The sequence below is a fragment of the Pygocentrus nattereri genome, chromosome 5, assembly GCF_015220715.1.
Source record: "Pygocentrus nattereri isolate fPygNat1 chromosome 5, fPygNat1.pri, whole genome shotgun sequence".
NCBI classification, from domain to species: domain Eukaryota; kingdom Metazoa; phylum Chordata; class Actinopteri; order Characiformes; family Serrasalmidae; genus Pygocentrus; species Pygocentrus nattereri.
This window is the reverse complement of record NC_051215.1, coordinates 12,467,060-12,485,213: the sequence shown is the minus strand read 5'-3', so window position 1 is coordinate 12,485,213 and position 18,154 is coordinate 12,467,060. Positions and strand designations below refer to the sequence as shown.

The following is an 18,154-nucleotide window of genomic DNA, read 5'->3' as shown; positions in this document are numbered from 1 at the left end:
GGACAGAGTGTTCTAGCCGCTGGAGCATACAGTATGATCAGGTTACTATGTGCACCGTCTGGCATGCAGCAACATGCTGATACAGTAAATACGTTATTGGTATGAGTCTATAGGTGTATATACTGTGAGGTAAGGGTGAGGTTCTAGGTTCTAGCTTTCTAGAAGGCACCAAATGAAACAACCTTTTGAACTGTAAGGACCTATAGAGGCAGGTCTAGACTTGCAGTCCTTCACTCTCATAGCTACATTACTCACATAATAGTTTCACAGCAGTTGCCAGATAATAATCCTTAAGATTAATAACTGAAAACCAAGACTCCTGTTTAAGGGGTTAAATCAACTTCAAGGACATTGCTAGTAAAAAAGAAGGTGTAACTGCCAAAATCTCTGCCTCACAAAAAAAGAAGGTCTGGAGGGAGAGAGCAGTTGCGAAACACATTCTTGCAAAATGCTTTCCAAATAGATTGTGAGATTAAGTCTTGAGTGAAAAACATTCAAGCAGTTTCTCATCCATTTCATAATGAAAGATTCCTTTATGAATTCAATCCTACAAATCAGCACCATGATGGAGAACATTCCAACGCTAACCAGAAATAAGTGGCATGGTTTTTTAACCTACTTGGTGCAGCCATTGCGCCACAGTGTCACAGCAGAAGGGCTTTGGCATAATCAGGAGGCTGGTGTTAGAGCATGCCAGGTGGCAGGGCACTAAGGGTGAACCAATACGGGTGGTGACAGAAACGAAGGGGCCGCAGCTACTTCAGCAATGGCCATCTGCGTGTTTAGGCTCAGAGTGTTTGCCCCAGAGGAGCAGCAGTGGACAGTGCATTTAGAAGCAGATGGGGCTGGATGGGACTGGCCAACTCCACTGTGAGGGGTCAACGGCACCAGGCGGTTCCCACACTAACAACAATGGAATGCTTGCATACATCTCAGATGGATCTTTTTCTTTGCAAGTTCCAAAAGACTGTGTCAGAGAGCCAAAGGGACACTTTAACAAAACAGTACTAATTTATCCCTAATGTATCTAACTGTAAGTGAAAGCTAGATAACAGTGAGCATTACAGGTTTATCCACTTCATCCATCTTGTCCAAATTAATTAGCTTAAAGCGACTGCTCCTAAAAATGGATAAATGTATGTGGCATTGCTAAAAAAAAAGTAGTAGCAACCATGTTAAAGCCCGAATTATGTCTGTACATTCATCTATTTAGTTAGATAATTGTACATTATGCAGTCTCAAGAACCACATGAGTGAGTCTGTTTGAGATTACTTAAAGGGCCCTGAACATTCTTCACTTTTTTTCAGTTTGACAGAGTATGTATACATCATTTTCAAAATGTATCGGTCATTCCCCACCACATATAGTCCATATATGGAAACTAAACTGCAAAAAAAACGCTTTGAATTCATTGTTTTTGTGATGAAAACCAATGCATTTAAATATTTTTGCCCGTTTGGTCTACAACAGTTTAGCCCCATCTTCTCTCGCTGTATTTATAAGCAGTGCTGCAGTCTACACAATTTTTTGAATGATGCACAAAATGGTATAGAGAGTCAGAACAGAGGTCAATTACATATAGTTACTTTAAAGGTGCAGTAAAAACAGACAGCCTTTAAACAGTTTTTAATTCTAAGGGAAGAGAAGATGGAAAATGCCCATATAAAAATGAATTCCGACTGGTTTTGCTACATAAACCCAAACAAACGTCATACGTGGACCTAAAGAAGATAAATGTAAAATATGGGCCCATTATCAACAGAACATTGATTGAGGCAAGTGTGTAAGGATTTAGGCATGAGGTTTGTATAATGTGCGTCTACTACTTTAGCCTTGCAGCTCCAGTAAACCACTAAAGAAGCAAAACTGTCTTATCTGATCAACTACATTTGGGATAAGAATGAAAACTGTAGAACTCAGATTTTCTGCAAACTATCACTTTAAATTGCACTTGCATGACTTAAACGGCAGTTGTATGCCTGACTGACGCTTCACCCAATTTAAGGTTGCGTCACTTAAATATGCAGCCTGTCCACATGTTTGCCCACAGCAACACAAACAAGCTTGGCTGCAGAAACAGACTCTCATGTCTGAGCTTCTACATCACACAATGAGCCAGTGGAAGCTTATTGCAGAGGAACACCTTGAGTGGTGATTTCATCACAAACTTGCCTACGTGTGTAGAAGCCACAAACACATGGCAAGATAACAACAAGAGGGAGGAAGAAAAAGAAGGATGGGCAAACAAGAAAGGGGGAAAACAGAAAAAGAAAGCAGATATAAGGGCATAGACTTACCTGGAGATGAGGTGAGTCATTTGTCTTCTGATCCTCCCTGGAACAGATGAGAAATGGCAGCATTTTATTGATAGGTTGGATTCTGATTTAGGAGAGCACAAATCTAGAAAGCTAGAGGGGCAGGATGACAGAAGCCCTGGCACGTTGTATAGTAGGAGTCTGCAAAGGAGGTCTCAACACATTCCCAGACCACAAATAATCTACTCTCTAAATGTCCTTCAGGCTCAGCAGATTCACTGTTTATGTGATTAGTTACACTGAGCAAATGACATTCCTTTACATGTCACTGTGAACAGGCGAGGTGGTATACTGACAGCATTCTCTCTACACCAAAAATAGTTAAAAGTTGAATCATGGTTTACCATCAATGCAAGTTTAAAGAACATAACTAGTTAATAATGTAATCACGTTAAGTTTCAGTAAGAATCGATTTTGCCAGTATTAGAAAGCATGTTTTAAAAAAATGGGTCACTCCGTTGTTTTAATACCTGTTCTCTGTGGACTCCATGCTGTCTGACATGTTTCTGTTGTGCGGTCTGGGTGATCTGTAAATCTGAAGTTGTGGAAAAACAAACAAAACAAAACAAAAAAAAACAGTTACAACAATGAAATGATGTCTAGTAAGTACTAACTTTCCTTTGATGCTGAGTTATAACAGGTCGGTTACACGAACACTGACTTTACATACAGTGAGTGACAATCCTTTAAATTTCTTCTTATAATGCAAAAATCATGTTGGCAAGTGAAAACTGCTCAAATCTAGTCAAAATATCTAATATTTGCCATTATGAGATTAACATTATGTTACAATATTATTCAATTTATTTCAAGATGACTTTTTACTTGTTTAAAGTTATTTATTATTGATTATTAAATTATTATTATTATTACTTCTTTTTACATCTTTTTTTTTTATTATTTTCTTACTGCTGACAAACCCCTGGGAACAAACATGGGGCACAGCTAACAGAATTAAGCGAGAATTAATTTGAAAAACAAGTTTAAAATAAATTGGAAACACATGAACATCATGTGCTGTCTGTCTATACGTCACCCCTCCTGAAAAAAGAAGAGAAGCTAAAGGTTTTCTTGCATTAACAGATCAGGCAAAGGCAATCTGGTACTCTGTTGCATCAGCTAAAGGAGCACACTGCACTCTTTCACCTCACTGGTCATATTTCAGTCATGACTGGCATTATAGATCCATCAGGGACCACCATTAGTGTGTCAGCGGTGTCTTGTGGCAACATTACATAACCTATGCAAAAACAGCAGCCTAACTTTACTGCCTAGCATTACTGTGAAACCATGGTATTTGTCTCCAAACCCCTGTCAGCAGGCAATAGTGTGTCTGAGCTCTTATATAGTAGATCAGTGTATTTTATAGCAACACAGACATGATATAAACACAAGTGACTTAAGTTTTTTTTCTTGCTTACTAATAGAGATAAAAGATTGAGACAGTCCCCACTACACAATCCTCACTATATTTTGGTAACGTTTACATAAAGGCGGTTGCTTCAGTTTCCGTCCAAAGACAAATTGTTTCAGTTTCCAGATTACATTTTGTATCACATAAATATTTCAGTCAAGAGATAAAAGGACAAAATAAAAAAGTCAAAATAATTATACAAATAACTGACATAATTCACCAATATTGAAATTGTGGGCTATACTAATAAGTGATATTTTTCGTGCTGAAGCCAAAACAAATAGTCATAAACAAAGAAAATGGGACTTCATCAACACAGATTAGCATTGCAGAGGAAAAAGTGTATTTGTAGAGGGTTACAAATGCAGTAAAATGAATAAAATGCAGACGTTGTAGCATAATAGCGAAGCATAGCACATTTTTTGTTCAACCGAGCTGATTAGCTATAGCACTTATAAACTGAACATCACATATTGTGGCCACAACAAGGCACATCTAATGCTGCCAATTTTCACTTGCATGTAATGTGGCCTGTGGTCTTTCTCCTCATATTTGCCCCTGGGACATTTCTGACACCTTTTGATGCATGTCTGACCATGGCTCTAAACACGGTGGTCTCATTTGTTCATCAGTTAAAGTTACATCTATCAACATACACCCATACCCACACACACACCCACACACACACTCCACCAGCTGATAAACATACGTCAACCTCTTTGCTTCAGCGGCCACTTGCCTCAGATAAAAGCTCATACTAATTGAGGCCTTGTTAGCCTGCAAGCAATTTAGCCAGAATGTTATGCAGGCAAGCGTGACACACTGTTAACCTTGTGCCCAAGACAGGGATTGTGGGATTGCTGGTATAATTAAAGCAGTTTGCCCTGGGTCTGCTTTTTCCTCATCATTCTCTGCCTCACATCACATCTCTAATCACAATCTCTCTCTTTCTATGTCATCAATTACCAGGACTGAGTCACTGCTCTTAAGAACAATACTAGAGGGTAGATGTAGAAGAACTAGCTAAATAAATGAATTAGACTGACTGTGTGAGTCGTTCTGGAGCAGAAAGTGTATTTTTTAAGGAAAGCACTTAATTGTACTTGGTTGGAATGAAAACTGTCATATTTACTTTTAAAATTAACAAATACTTTTTACCTTCTCAAAGAAACAGCAATGAGTAGTTGGTCATTTGTAGGATTACAATATAAGTTAAGAATGATTTTCCTTTTCCTGTAAAGTCACTATTGTGTAGATACAAGGTTTTGTTCCATATACGAATGATACAGACACAATGCAGCAAAAAATATGTATAAACAAAAGTCCATCAGGTTCTCTTTCATAATGTAAATCAGCCCACCAAGAACATTTACATATTAAAATAATTCTAATTCAATTACCTAATTCCAAATCATTTTTGACCATTTCTGTCCATCATACAATCTTTGCACAATATAAAGGGAAGATAGCGTTTTCAAATGATGTTAAAATATAAAAGACAACAAAAATGGAGATCCAACAGGAAAAATATATTTTTAATCTTTTTTCCAATAAATTTTTTAAAAGCTTAGAGAAAAGCTGGTTTAAGATTGTTCAGTTATGACCATTTCATGGTCTCTGGTTGCTCAATAGTGAGAAAAACTGTTAGAATTGTAAAGGACTTCTCGATTGCTAATATAATCTTGACAGCCCTAGAACTGATAATAAGACAGAGAAAGAAGACCAACAGAGAGAAAGCTAGAGAGAGCCTGGGGGACACAGAGAGCAGTACTCACAGTAGGTGAGTCCTGGTTATGGGACAGCTCAGTGAGGGTAGGGCTGTGTTTGGGCTTCCTGGACCTCGTACCCTCCTGAGTACTGTCCAGTCTCCTCTCGTCCTCCTCGATGGTGCTGATGTTAACACTGCCACTCAGGCCACGGGAAGGGATGTTCTCCTTATCGATGTCATCCCTAAGGAAAAGACAGATCTGCTTTCAGAAAAAAACACAACATAAATTTAGCAGAGCCTTTTCCATATGAAGAATGATCAAACAGAGCATGAGCGAGTGAGACACGCTAATGTCCCAGCTACTTATAGCAGACAGCAATGTTTATCTAAACTCTCGTCCAACCCAGATGAGCCGGTGTCACTGAGCACAACTGCTTTAATTCTAATCTCATGTTTTTGGTCTCTTTTGCCGCTGTCCTCTTGTCAGCAGGATCAGTGAGGCTCTGAGATGACCCCATAAAGAGACAGGAGTGATAAAGAGAAGTGGAACAGAGGAAAGGGTCACATAGATGGATCGCAGGTTACCATACCAGGCTAGGTGCTAATACATGCTACAAACTAACCTCTGCAAACTTAGACTAAGGGTATATTCAGTCCTAGTCAAAGTTGTCACATCATCACACTGTAACTAAAAGTTGTTCACCTTTAAAGAAACCAGTGACATCACATAAGGAACTTGCTCAAGTTTACCATGGCTTTGAGGCCCATCAAAACTCAGAAATGTATGAGTTTACAGTGATGATAAAGAAAGCAAAACTCTAGATTAGACCATTATATATAGGTTTATACTCCAAGTTCTAGCATATGGTAAGCTCAGGGAAATTGAAGGGAGGTTGTCATGCTCGGCTGTGGGGATGGTCTTAATCTTTCATAAAGGAGAGCTCTTACCTGCATTTTTCATGATTCTCCTCTAGCTCTCGTTGCTGTCGCCTCCTCTGCCGAGCCGTCGTCACGGGAGACGCAGAATGGTCAACTGACTCAGAGTCCTGTGATGAACTTTGACTTGCCTGCATATGAACATCAAAGAGATGCTGCTCCACCGCAGAGCGGATTGTCCTCTCCAGATAACTACAGAAAGAGAGTGAGGGAATGACATCACTTCCTTCCATTCTCAAAACAGAAAAAAATGATTGTAGCTACAGTTAGGCCTGCACTGCAGCTCATTTGTCTGTTCAGACTATTACAGTGAATCATCAGTAACAATTATTTAATTAAGGTGAATATATTATCAGGACATCACGTTGAGTCACTGTATGATCACTTACTGTGCTAAGTCAGGCCTACCCTGACCAGGAGAGAGCTGAGAGCTGGAAGAGAGAGAACACAGCACATTTTACACATTGTACTATGAAGTGAAACAGTCACATTAAAACATTACCCACCATTAATTGAGCTTCCGCAAATGCACCAAAAAATGCATGTGCCACATCTGACTAACAGGAGGGAGAATAAACAAGATAACACAAGATAAAGGACACATAAGACAAGCACGAAGCATACAAGACAAGCTTGTCGATTCATAATGTAAAGTTGAAAAAGTAAATGGAAATAAAATGGAAAGAAACAATGTCGTAATGTGCTTTTTACAAAGAAAAGAATAACTGGAACTCATCTGGTCACATTGGGGATGCATTTTAGTGAAAAGTGTATACAGAGTCAAGCCAAAGTATGTCCATATGTGATACAGACATGGAACAAGGTGTAAACAAGCTCTGACGTCTACAGTCAAGATTAAGAGATGCACAACATATGGAAGTCAATATATTATCAATTATTATTTTTATTTTATTAATTATATATTAAAATGTCTTATTGGACAGGACAATATTATTTCATATATATATATATAAAATACTGATGATGGAGCCAATTAGACTTGAATCCACCCAATTTAATGATGTATAATAATAATAATGATTATTATTATTATAATTATAATACATCCAGACGTCTTTCAAAATGACTGGAATTAAAAGTAAGAGGCCATTGACGCTAGTTGTGGTTCTCCATAAACACATCAGTTTATAGTCACAGCACTGCTTTGTGGGAAAGAGACTGAACAGCAAACAGATGACGGAACAGAAACAGGCGATTACAACAGATCAGAGAGATTACAACAGCTCACAAAAGAAGGCACACCTACCAGACCAGCCAAATCACTAAGCAGAACTTATCCAAACAGAGCTGCTTTTTATCACAATGACCAACTTTTGCCTCAAAACCATGAAGTCTTGCTTTTCTCTCAGGTTCTTCTCAAGCCAAGATTAGAAGTGTTTATACAAAGGTCAAAGCTGACTCTTGTAATAATTATAAGAGTGAAGAAAATAAAGGGAAAGTCATTAGCAACCTTGTTCATACAAAATAGAGCAGCACTAACATTAATATCAATATTAATCATTACTATTCAATATTATCTTGTACAGTGCGGGGTAAAATGTTATGAACTAGACACCAAAATGTGAAACAATGGTTTATTCATTTATCAGGAAGTCTTGGTCACTGCTTTTTGAATATTAGGTATTCATTTTAGTTTATTCTTGATGCCATACAGCATTCCCAATCATGGAATCACTGATCTGTTCATTATGAAAAAATTTCTTCCCTTCCCACAATTAATAAACCTATGGAATGTTAGCATCAAATTAAAGTAACTTTATACGTACATGCACCTGCACCAAAAATGGCTTTGTTTTGTCAAAATAGATATGTTAAACTTATTTAATATTTTATATAATATATATTTTATATTATATATAATACAAACTTATAATATTTTTCCGCTAATTTACCCACATATCAAAGAACAGAGGTGATCTAATTAACTTCTGTCTTACAAGTATGTCTATCTTTTATGTAACAAATGGGGTAATACTGGTTACGACAATCCACAGAGTTTATTCTACAAAACAGCTTGAACACAGTGACTCAGCCTGTGCTTGCTTCAAGGGAGATTATCAGCTGTTATGTCTCGTCTATTTTTAAACTATTCCCGCTCGCCATTAGTTACGATAACTACACTCCATTAGATGAGAGCTGACCAGCGCCTGTGGACAGATAGTTTAACAAATTCCAGAAAATGACTCCGCTATCTAAAATGGTCACACTGTTTTGCATGCTTAAATAAACAGTGACTCCAGACTTATCACCTCAGCCGTACAGTACTATGAAATCAATGTACCCCTCAGGGTCACTGCCTTGGAGTTGTCCCGCTTATGGCCGGCTGTTGTCTCTTAAAGCATCTGAGGATGACTCAAAAGGAAGATGCCATTCAGGTGGCATTAGACTACAGTAAAAGGATCAGTTGTTTTAATTGATGTAGGCCAGTGACTACAGCCGGTTGTCTAAAGAGCATAGAACAAAGTCGGTCTTGGTTACATGAGTTGGTGTCGAGATATCAGTCGAGGCAACTGTGGTCAAGGCCTCAGAAACCACAGTGTGATTGGGTAGACACAGGGTCTGCTATCTAACGTCTGGAATGTGCGGGCTATGAATAGAGAACACTTTGGACTGTGAAGAGTCAAAATACACCTTGACTTGAACTCAAGGAGTTGAAGGAGTTCAGGTGGGGATACAGACAAAACAGGGCAAAGCATCAGACAGTGATGAGTGTGGGAAAGTCAAATGAGTGTTTTATTCATGAAAATAGTGACATATATGTGTGGACTGACAGTGCAAAGTGAGGATAATGCTAATCAATCTATGGTAAAATGTCTTGCTGGTGTGAAAAAATCCAAACGAAATGAACCAAAGGAAGGTACAGTATAATAAATTCATAATTTATGATATGAAGACACATTTTCAGCCACATCTTTTATCCTTGAATTACACAATTTCAAAAGGAAAACAAAACAGCGTAATGGTTCAGTATGTGTTTTAGCCCACACAGCATCATTCATCTGGGATTCACGTGGTATAATATTTGATTATTATAAGTAGCCCTACTTCAATAAACACACTGTCCAATCCTGAACACAGATCTGGGCACAGCACGTACTATCTTATCTAACAAAGCTCTTGTTTGATAGGTTTATGGAGGAAAACATGATAAGAATTGTGCTGAGCTAGTGTGTGAGATAAACAAATAACCAGCAAATGAAATGATTGCAGGGACAGAGTAGTCTCTCGATCATAAATAGCAAGTCACAATGAGGTCCTGTGCCATGTAATGCTACACTGCTGTCTGCCTAGCCTGACCCACTGCTCCGTCTCAGGCTAAAAACAGCACAGTAACCCTTGTGAAATACTTATTCCAGAGTTATAGAAAGTCTTTATGCCTAAAGGGTTAAAAGCCTGTAAGGCCAAGGCATGAGACAGAGGATCAATATAACTGAATTCTTGTATTCCCCTTTCACCCCATTCTTTGGTGAGCAGGGCCCCCACAGGACCACCACAGAGCAGGTATTATTTGGGTTCTGGATCATTATCAGCACTGCAGTGACACACAGACGTGGTGGTGTGTTTGTGTGTGTTGTGCTGGTACAAGTGGGTCTGACACAGCAGTTCTCCTAGGGTTTTTAAACACTGTGTCCACTCACTGCCCACTCTACTAGACATTCCTACCTGGATGACTTTGTAGATGTAATGTCAGAGACGATAGCTCATCTGTTGATAGCTCATCGCAGAGGCACTGTTGGCTGGATATTTAATGTTTGGCTGTGAGACATGAAGTGGGTCTGACATGAGTCTGACATGAGTCTGATCTACTCATACCAGTGTAACACACATTAACTCACCACCACATTAGTGCAGAGAATGATCCACTACCCATACATAGATGCATACATACATGTGTGTGTGTGTGTGTGTGTGTTTGTGTGTATATATATATATATATATATATATATATATATATATATATATATATATATATATATATATATATAAGCTCAAAAAAATAAAGGGAACACTTAAGCAACACAATATAACTCGTAAGTAAATCAAACTTCTGTGAAATCAAACTGTCCACTTAGGAAGCAACACTGATTGACAATCAATTTCACAGCTGTTGTGCAAATGGCAAATGGAATAGACAAGAGGTGGAAATTATTGGCAATTAGCAAGACACACTCAATAAAAGAGTGGTTCTGCAGGTGGGGACCACAGACCACTTCTCAGTACCTTTCTGCTTTCTGGCTGATGTTTTGGTCACTTTTGAATGTTGGTGGTGCTTTCACACTCGTGGTAGCATGAGACGGACTCTACAACCCACACAAGTGGCTCAGGTAGTGCAGCTCATCCAGGATGGCACATCAATGCGAGCTGTGGCAAGAAGGTTTGCTGTGTCTGTCAGCGTAGTGTCCAGAGGCTGGAGGCGCTACCAGGAGACAGGCCAGTACACCAGGAGACGTGGAGGAGGCCGTAGGAGGGCAACAACCCAGCAGCAGGACCGCTACCGCCGCCTTTGTGCAAGGAGGAACAGGAGGAGCACTGCCAGAGCCCTGCAAAATGACCTCCAGCAGGTCACAAATGTGCATGTGTCTGCAAAAACGGTTAGAAACAGACTCCATGAGGATGGTATGAGGGCCCGACGTCCACAGATGGGGGTTGTGCTCACAGCCCAACACCGTGCAGGACGCTTGTCATTTGCCAAAGAACACCAGGATAGGCAAATTCGCCACTGGCGCCCTGTGCTCTTCACAGATGAAAGCAGGTTCACACTGAGCATATGTGACAGATGTGACAGAGTCTGGAGATGCCGTGGAGAGCGATCTGCTGCCTGCAACATCCTTGACCAGTTTGGCAGTGGGTCAAGTATTGGTGTGGGGTGGCATTTCTTTGGAGGGCCGCACAGCCCTCCATGTGCTTGTCAGAGGTAGCCTGACTGCCATTAGGTACCGAGATGAGATCCTCAGACCCCTTGTGAGACCATATGCTGGTGCGGTTGGCCCTGGGTTCCTCCTAATGCAGGACAATGCTAGACCTCATGTGGCTGGAGTGTGTCAGCAGTTCCTGCAAGATGAAGGCAGTGAAGCTATGGACTGGCCCGCCCGTTCCCCAGACCTGAATCCAATTGAGCACATCTGGGACATCATGTCTCGCTCCATCCACCAACACCACATTGCACCACAGACTGTCCAGGAGTTGGTGGATGCTTTAGTCCAGGTCTGGGAGGAGATCCCTCAGGAGACAATCCGCCACCTCATCAGGAGCATGCCCAGGCATTGTAGGGGGGTCATACAGGCACGTGGAGGCCACACACAATACTGAGCCTCATTTTGACTTGTTTTAAGGTTGGATCAGCCTGTAGTGTGTTTTTCCACTTTAATTTTGTGTGTGACTCCAAATCCAGGCCTCCATTGGTTAATAAATTTGATTTTCCATGTATGATTTTTGTGTGATTTTGTTGTCAGCACATTGAACTTTGTACAGAACAAAGTATTCAATGACAATATTTCATTCAGATCTAGGATGTGTTATTTGAGTGTTCCCTCTATTTTTTTGAGCAGTGTATATATAGTAAAGTAAGTAAGTATACTAAAGTAAGATTTTTATCAATATCTCACTGAACACAAGAACAATTTCCAAAAATTTAACAAGACTGAGTTTCACAGAACATTTGTTTGACCTTTAACCATGGAAGTAAGGTTAATAATATAACTTGGATTACAAAATCATGTTTTACTCAAATCAGTTGATGCAAAAATAAATACACCCCTAGTATTTTGTATGACATCCATGATGTTTAAGGACAGCACCAAGTCTTCTAGGCAAGGAAAGAACAAGCTGGCAACATATTGAAATATCAATCGTTTTCCATTCTTCAAGAATGACCTCTTTTAGAGCCTGGATGCTGGATATATCTTGCTGCTGCTGGAACAAAACCTCATATCTCCAGTCCTTGTTGTTCTTTACATTGTATGTACATTTCATGATGAATGGACCAAAATAAATGGCCCACAATTACTTGTAAAACCTTCTGGTTCCACTGACTTACATAAAAAAGCAAAGTATGTTTTTTCCTTCTCCTGTAAAGTTTTGTTCCGACAGCAGCGATATATACATATATATAGCGATATATACATTATATTCACACACACACACATACACACACACACACACGTTTGAGAACATATAAGAATGCATAAGAATGTATCGTTGAAAACGTATCTCCATCTTTTTCCATTTTTACTTTTCTGCATCATTAGAGATCAGCAGCTGTCCTTTACATTGTGTGAAATTTCATGATGATTGGACCAAAAGAAACGCTCCAAAATTGCTTAGAATAAAAACTTTCACATTAACTTACACTGAAAGTAAAGAATGTTTTTGCCCTCTCCTGGAGGTACTTGGAGATACTTGTTTTTAGTTGGACAGCGACAATATATAAGAACACACAACCCCATTCCTGTATCGCCCCTATATCATTGCCGTTCAAAGAAAAACATGTACACTATATTGCTAAAAGTATTTGCTCGTCTGGCTTCACACGCATATGAACTTCAGTGACATTCCATTCTTAATCCATAGGGTTTAATATGATGATGGCCCATCTTTTGCAGCTATAACAGCTTCAACTCTTCTGGGAAGGGAATTTTTGACCATTCTTCCAGAAGTGCATTTGTGAGGTCAGAGAATGACATTGGACAAGAAGGCCTGGCTCGCAGTATCCGCTCTAACTAAAGGTGTTCTCGGGTTGAGGTCAGGACTCTGTGCAGGCCAGTCAAGTTCTTCCACACCAAACTCGCTCACCCATGTCTTTATGGACCTTGATTGCACTGGTGTGCAGTCATGTTGGAACAGGAAAGGGCCGTCCCCAAACTGTTTCCATAAAGTTGGGAGCATGAAATTGTCCAAAATCTCTTGGTGCTGAAGCATTAAATGTTCCTTACACTGGAACTAGGGGGCTGAGCCCAACTCCTGAAAAACAACCCCACACCATAATCCCCCCTCCACCAAACTTTACACTTGGCACAATGCGGTCAGACATGTACCGTTCTCCTGGCAACCGCCAAACCCAGACTCGTCAATCGGATTGCGAGACGGAGAAGCATGATTCGTCACTCCAGAGAACACATCTTCACTGCTCTAGAGTCCAGTGGCAGCGCTTTACACCACTGCATTCAACGCTTTGCATTGCCCTTGGTGATGTAAGGCTTGGATGCAGCTGCTTGGCCATGGAATCCCATTCCATGAAGCTCTCTACGTACTGTTCTTGAGCTAATCTGAAGGCCTTTTGCCCAAATGAACTGACATGATCAACTTCACAAACGCTTGCTTTCCAGCAGCAAATACTAATAATTTCTGAAATTCACACACATTTTTCAAACATTCATCTTCTCACATTAAATTACATTTTCACTTGAATGATGAGACATTTTGCTCCAACTGTGACATGATAAACGTGACATGATTTTTTGCAGTGGGGTTTGTGTTTATATATATATATGTATACACAAACCACACTGCAAAAAAAGTTGAGACAAAATGAAAAATTCCAATAAAAACATGAAGAAATTATTTATATAAAATGTTTATCTTAACAACTCCACTGTCTTTTTGTAAATATTTGCTCATTCTGAAACTAATGCCCCCCGCGACCCTGACAGAGAAGCGGCTTAGAAAATGAATGGATGGCTGGATGGATGAAACTAATGCCTGCAACATGTTGAAACAGGGCAATTTACGACTAGAGACACTGTGAAATGTTTAACCTTTAATCTTTAACAGGTAGCACAATTGCACTTCCATATAATAGGAGCATCCAGAAAAGGTGTAGTCCTTCATGAGTAAGAACGGATAATGGCTCGCCACTGCCAAAAATGCATTAGCAAAGGATCTAGCAGTTTAAAAATAACATTCCTCAACTAGGGACTGCAAGGATTTTAGGTGTTTCACACTATACAGTGCATCCTATCATCAAAAATTTTGCATGTCTCTGACCTTCAACACCTCAAACAGTACGTAGCACTACAACCTGGCATGTTTCAGTGATGGATATCATAACATAGGCTCAGGAATATTTTGAAAAACTCTGTCAGTAAACACATTCTGTCACTGCATCTACAAACACAAGTTAAGACGGTACTATCTGCAACAGAAGTCATAAATCAACAGTGTGCAGAAATGCTCGCAGGGCTCCAGCTAATCTAAAATACACAGTGGAAATGTGTACCGTAGCCTGATACGTCAGGATTATTCTTGAGCCAAAGAAATGCCACCCAGATTATTACCAGTATAAGGTTCTAAAGCTGGGGTCTTTTGGTATATTGGAAAGAATCAGCAGGCAATCTGCACTTCTGTGAAAGCGTCATTAAAACATTAATGAACGCATTTTGGAACAACATAGGCAGCAGTTTTGATGAAGTCATCCTTAGGGTTGTTTATTTCAAACTGACAACACCGAGCAGCACTCTGCACGTGTTACAAGAGCATGGCTGCATAATCAGAAAGTGGGAGTACTAGACTGGCCTGTCTGTAGGTCCATCAAAAAAAAAAAAAAAAAGTGTGTCTCATTAAGATCAAAATGCGACAAAAAAGCCCTGTATGGGTGCTCAGCTGAAGACTTGTACAACTGAAGAATGGCAAAAAATTATGCAAAAGGAAAGGTGAACCAACCTTTTGGAATGTGTTGCAAGCATAACATTTTGAATTAGCATATAATTACATAAAACAATGACATTTGTAGGGTACTTTATAGAAAAGATGTATTATATTGTGTTTTTGTTCTGTTTTCAATGTAATACAGGTCAAACAGATTTACTAATATCACTGCTTTCTGCTTTATTAGCATTTCACATTCCCTTTTTTGGACAACCACAATTAATACACACATAACAACAGAGAGAGAAGGATTGTTATACTACACATAAAGTGTATTCTGAGCAACAGTTTCTCTAAAACAAATTCTTTGTAAATGCAAATATACCAGGCCTAAGAAATGATTCTGAGACTGAGTGGGGGAGTTACATTAATTACACAGCATGTTCAGTCTCCATTACTCTGTAATACAAACACACTGTGTAAAACCTCCAGCCTAATTGATCAGTTAATCCAGTGTTACAGAACAGTCACCTATTAGACAGGATTAGGCATATCCACCTGTCAGCACATGACCAGGTTGCAAGAAATACAGCTATGCCAGCCAGTAAGGAAAAAGTCAAATTCTACTGCTCTACTGCAATCTTCCCATAACACAGTCCCCCTGCCAGTCTTATAATATACTGAAGGCATCACCGTGTATAAACAGATTTATATTTTTCTCCAATTTTCATTTGAGACACAGGATTTTAAGGTTATGGTTCCTTTATGTAAATTGTTTGCCCTGACTTACTGCTGAGTTTATCTAAAAGGGCCTTTTGAGACACAACATGTTCAGGGGCCATAAGCTTCTACATTTTCTAAAAACAAAGAAAGCTTCTGACTGTCTCAGTGACAACCAGCACACTATAAGAAGTCTGATAAGGCCCTGTACTTTACACAGATCACAAACTCAAATGTCTAGGTGTCCTCAAAGCAACGTGGCAAGATTGTGAGTCATGTTTTAATACTATCCAAGTGACATTCACCATCATTTATTGGCACAGCATAAGCCTGGTCTTAACTTTAGGGTTTTGAGTCCACTGTGAATCCTACACTGCCAAGGACATTAAAGTCAGCTGATCAATGACAGCATTCTGCAGGAGGAAATGCAGAAAAGCTGATATAAGGACACTAGTAGGATGTCTTGGAAGAGGTCAGGTGCGCATCCATTCTGTCCAAGAAACCAATCTGGTGACAAGCTTGCCAAGCACTGGCAACTTTGATATGAGCAAGGATAATCACACATCAGCAGAATCGTCAGGACAGGAATAAACAACAACTACTACAAGACTGGCTGGTTCCCTAAAGAACCTTTTAACAGATGTTTTTAAATAACTGTATTTGTAAATAAGGTGTGTGAGTGTAAAGAACATGTTTTTATACCAATTATACAGATTTATACAAAGTATTTTCCCAAAACAGTTTATTCATTTAAAACAGTAGCATAAAATTTATTCTGCACTCTAAATGTAGATATTTTTGAGAATAAGCATTTCCCACATTTCAATGTGACTCTCATAACAGAATGCTGAGTCACAAATTGGCACAATGACTCCAATACAATGGACTGCCTTAAGCAAGAACCATGAAACTGAATGAATACAGACAAACTGTGTGGGCCAAAGACAATGACAGATATTTAACCACTCTGAACAACTTGTATGTAATTAAAAGCTGCCAACCTCTGTGGTTAATGGAGAAAAACAGAAGCAATGAGAAGAGGAAGTAAGCTTCAGTGGAGCCCCAGCTTTGGCATTTCACTAAAAGCTGAACACAGCGTTCATGTTCTCAGTGCCTGAGACACATTTCATCAGCACTTGCCTTTTCACACTAATCTGAGACCTGTCTGCTTTTGTTTGTGTTGTTTAGTGACTGTGGTAAGAGCTGAGGTGCAGAGCATAAGGTCCTCAGTATTCAACGTCCATGGCAAGATGTGCTGCCAGCTGAAGAGGAACGCTGGATTGTATTTCTGTGGTTTGCAGCATACTCAACATAGGGCAGGGGTGATAAACGGTGATAGTGTGTCCCATGTGTTCTGTGTTATGTTAACACAGTGAACAAGTTGTAAATAGTGAAACGTGTGAACGGTCACCTACCAAAATTCTGGAAAGAAACAGAGCTGATGCAAGCCAATGAATCACCGCGAGACGGAAATGGTGAAATTCCTGATGTGACTGTTTGACTTTGGAACATGCTAATACCCTTCTAGGCTGATGTGATGTTGCATTTATCAAACATTTAGCAAAAGTTTAGCTCTGTTCTCATTTTTAAATAAAGACTAAATCAACTCAGCTTTTATAATTTGTTTTTGGTAATAACTAAACTTGTAAGGAAGAATAAGCTGAACAACTTTGAACTGAAGGGAAGCTGTCTAATTTGCTTTATTATTTACCATTTCCCCATCTTCCTATGCTGGTGACTATTTGTTATGGAGCATAATAAGGACAATAACAGGCTAAGTAGCACATTGCACTCTGATGATGTGTGCTTGGCCAAATAATAACAGCACAGACAACTGTTGGTTGTGCTGTGTACATCCCTCGCTTGCCTGATAAGTTGATGCACTGAGAGAGTGTGAAAAGACTTGCTCTTTTTCATCCCTTTAAATTCATGAGGTTTTTGTTAGCAGGGGAATAAAAACAGGAAGGGAAAGCAAGAGGAGAGAAAGAAAGGACTGGTGGAAAGAGAGAGAAATGCATGAGAAAGAAAAAGCGAGAGACCAAGTGTGTTAGGCAAGAGAGAGAGAGAGATAGAGTGAGAGAGTGCGAGCGAGCGAGCAAGAGAGAGAGACAGAGAAAGAGAGAAAGAGAGAGAGAGAGATAGAGAGAGAGAAAGGGAGGGATGGAGCAAGTTAGAGAGTGAGAGAGAAAAAAGGGGGAAAAAATCTGAAACACTAAGATATAAAGTGGTAGCCTACCTCACATAGAAAGGAGATATTGGCCTCTCATCCTCTTGGGAGCTGTGACAAGACAAAAAAACAAAAACATGGGTTAGGATCATGCAACAGCACAACATAAACAGACCAAGCATTTGCTAGATGATTCAAAACATTGTTCTGAAGCACATGGGACTAAGAGTTTCTGAGTGGCTTTTGTCTGGGGAACAATGGGTGCCTAGTGCCCCAGCTCAATGCCTTT

The 18,154-nt window shown here is 39.6% G+C and overlaps 1 protein-coding gene across 4 annotated transcripts in view; it reads right to left on the bottom strand.

Moving 5' to 3' along the window:
• The window catches only part of fam13a (family with sequence similarity 13 member A), an 81,491-nt gene that overhangs the window by 17,579 nt on the left and 45,758 nt on the right, over positions 1-18,154 (bottom strand). For all 4 annotated transcript variants that reach the window (XM_037538348.1, XM_017720478.2, XM_017720479.2 and 1 more), the window contains 6 exons: positions 17,935-17,976; positions 6,764-6,805; positions 6,387-6,566; positions 5,506-5,680; positions 2,787-2,851; positions 2,299-2,335 (listed from right to left, as the gene is read on the bottom strand). In XM_037538348.1, coding sequence (XP_037394245.1) covers positions 2,299-2,335; positions 2,787-2,851; positions 5,506-5,680; positions 6,387-6,566; positions 6,764-6,805; positions 17,935-17,976 — 541 coding nt within the window. The remainder of the gene's footprint in view (positions 1-2,298; positions 2,336-2,786; positions 2,852-5,505; positions 5,681-6,386; positions 6,567-6,763; positions 6,806-17,934; positions 17,977-18,154) is intronic.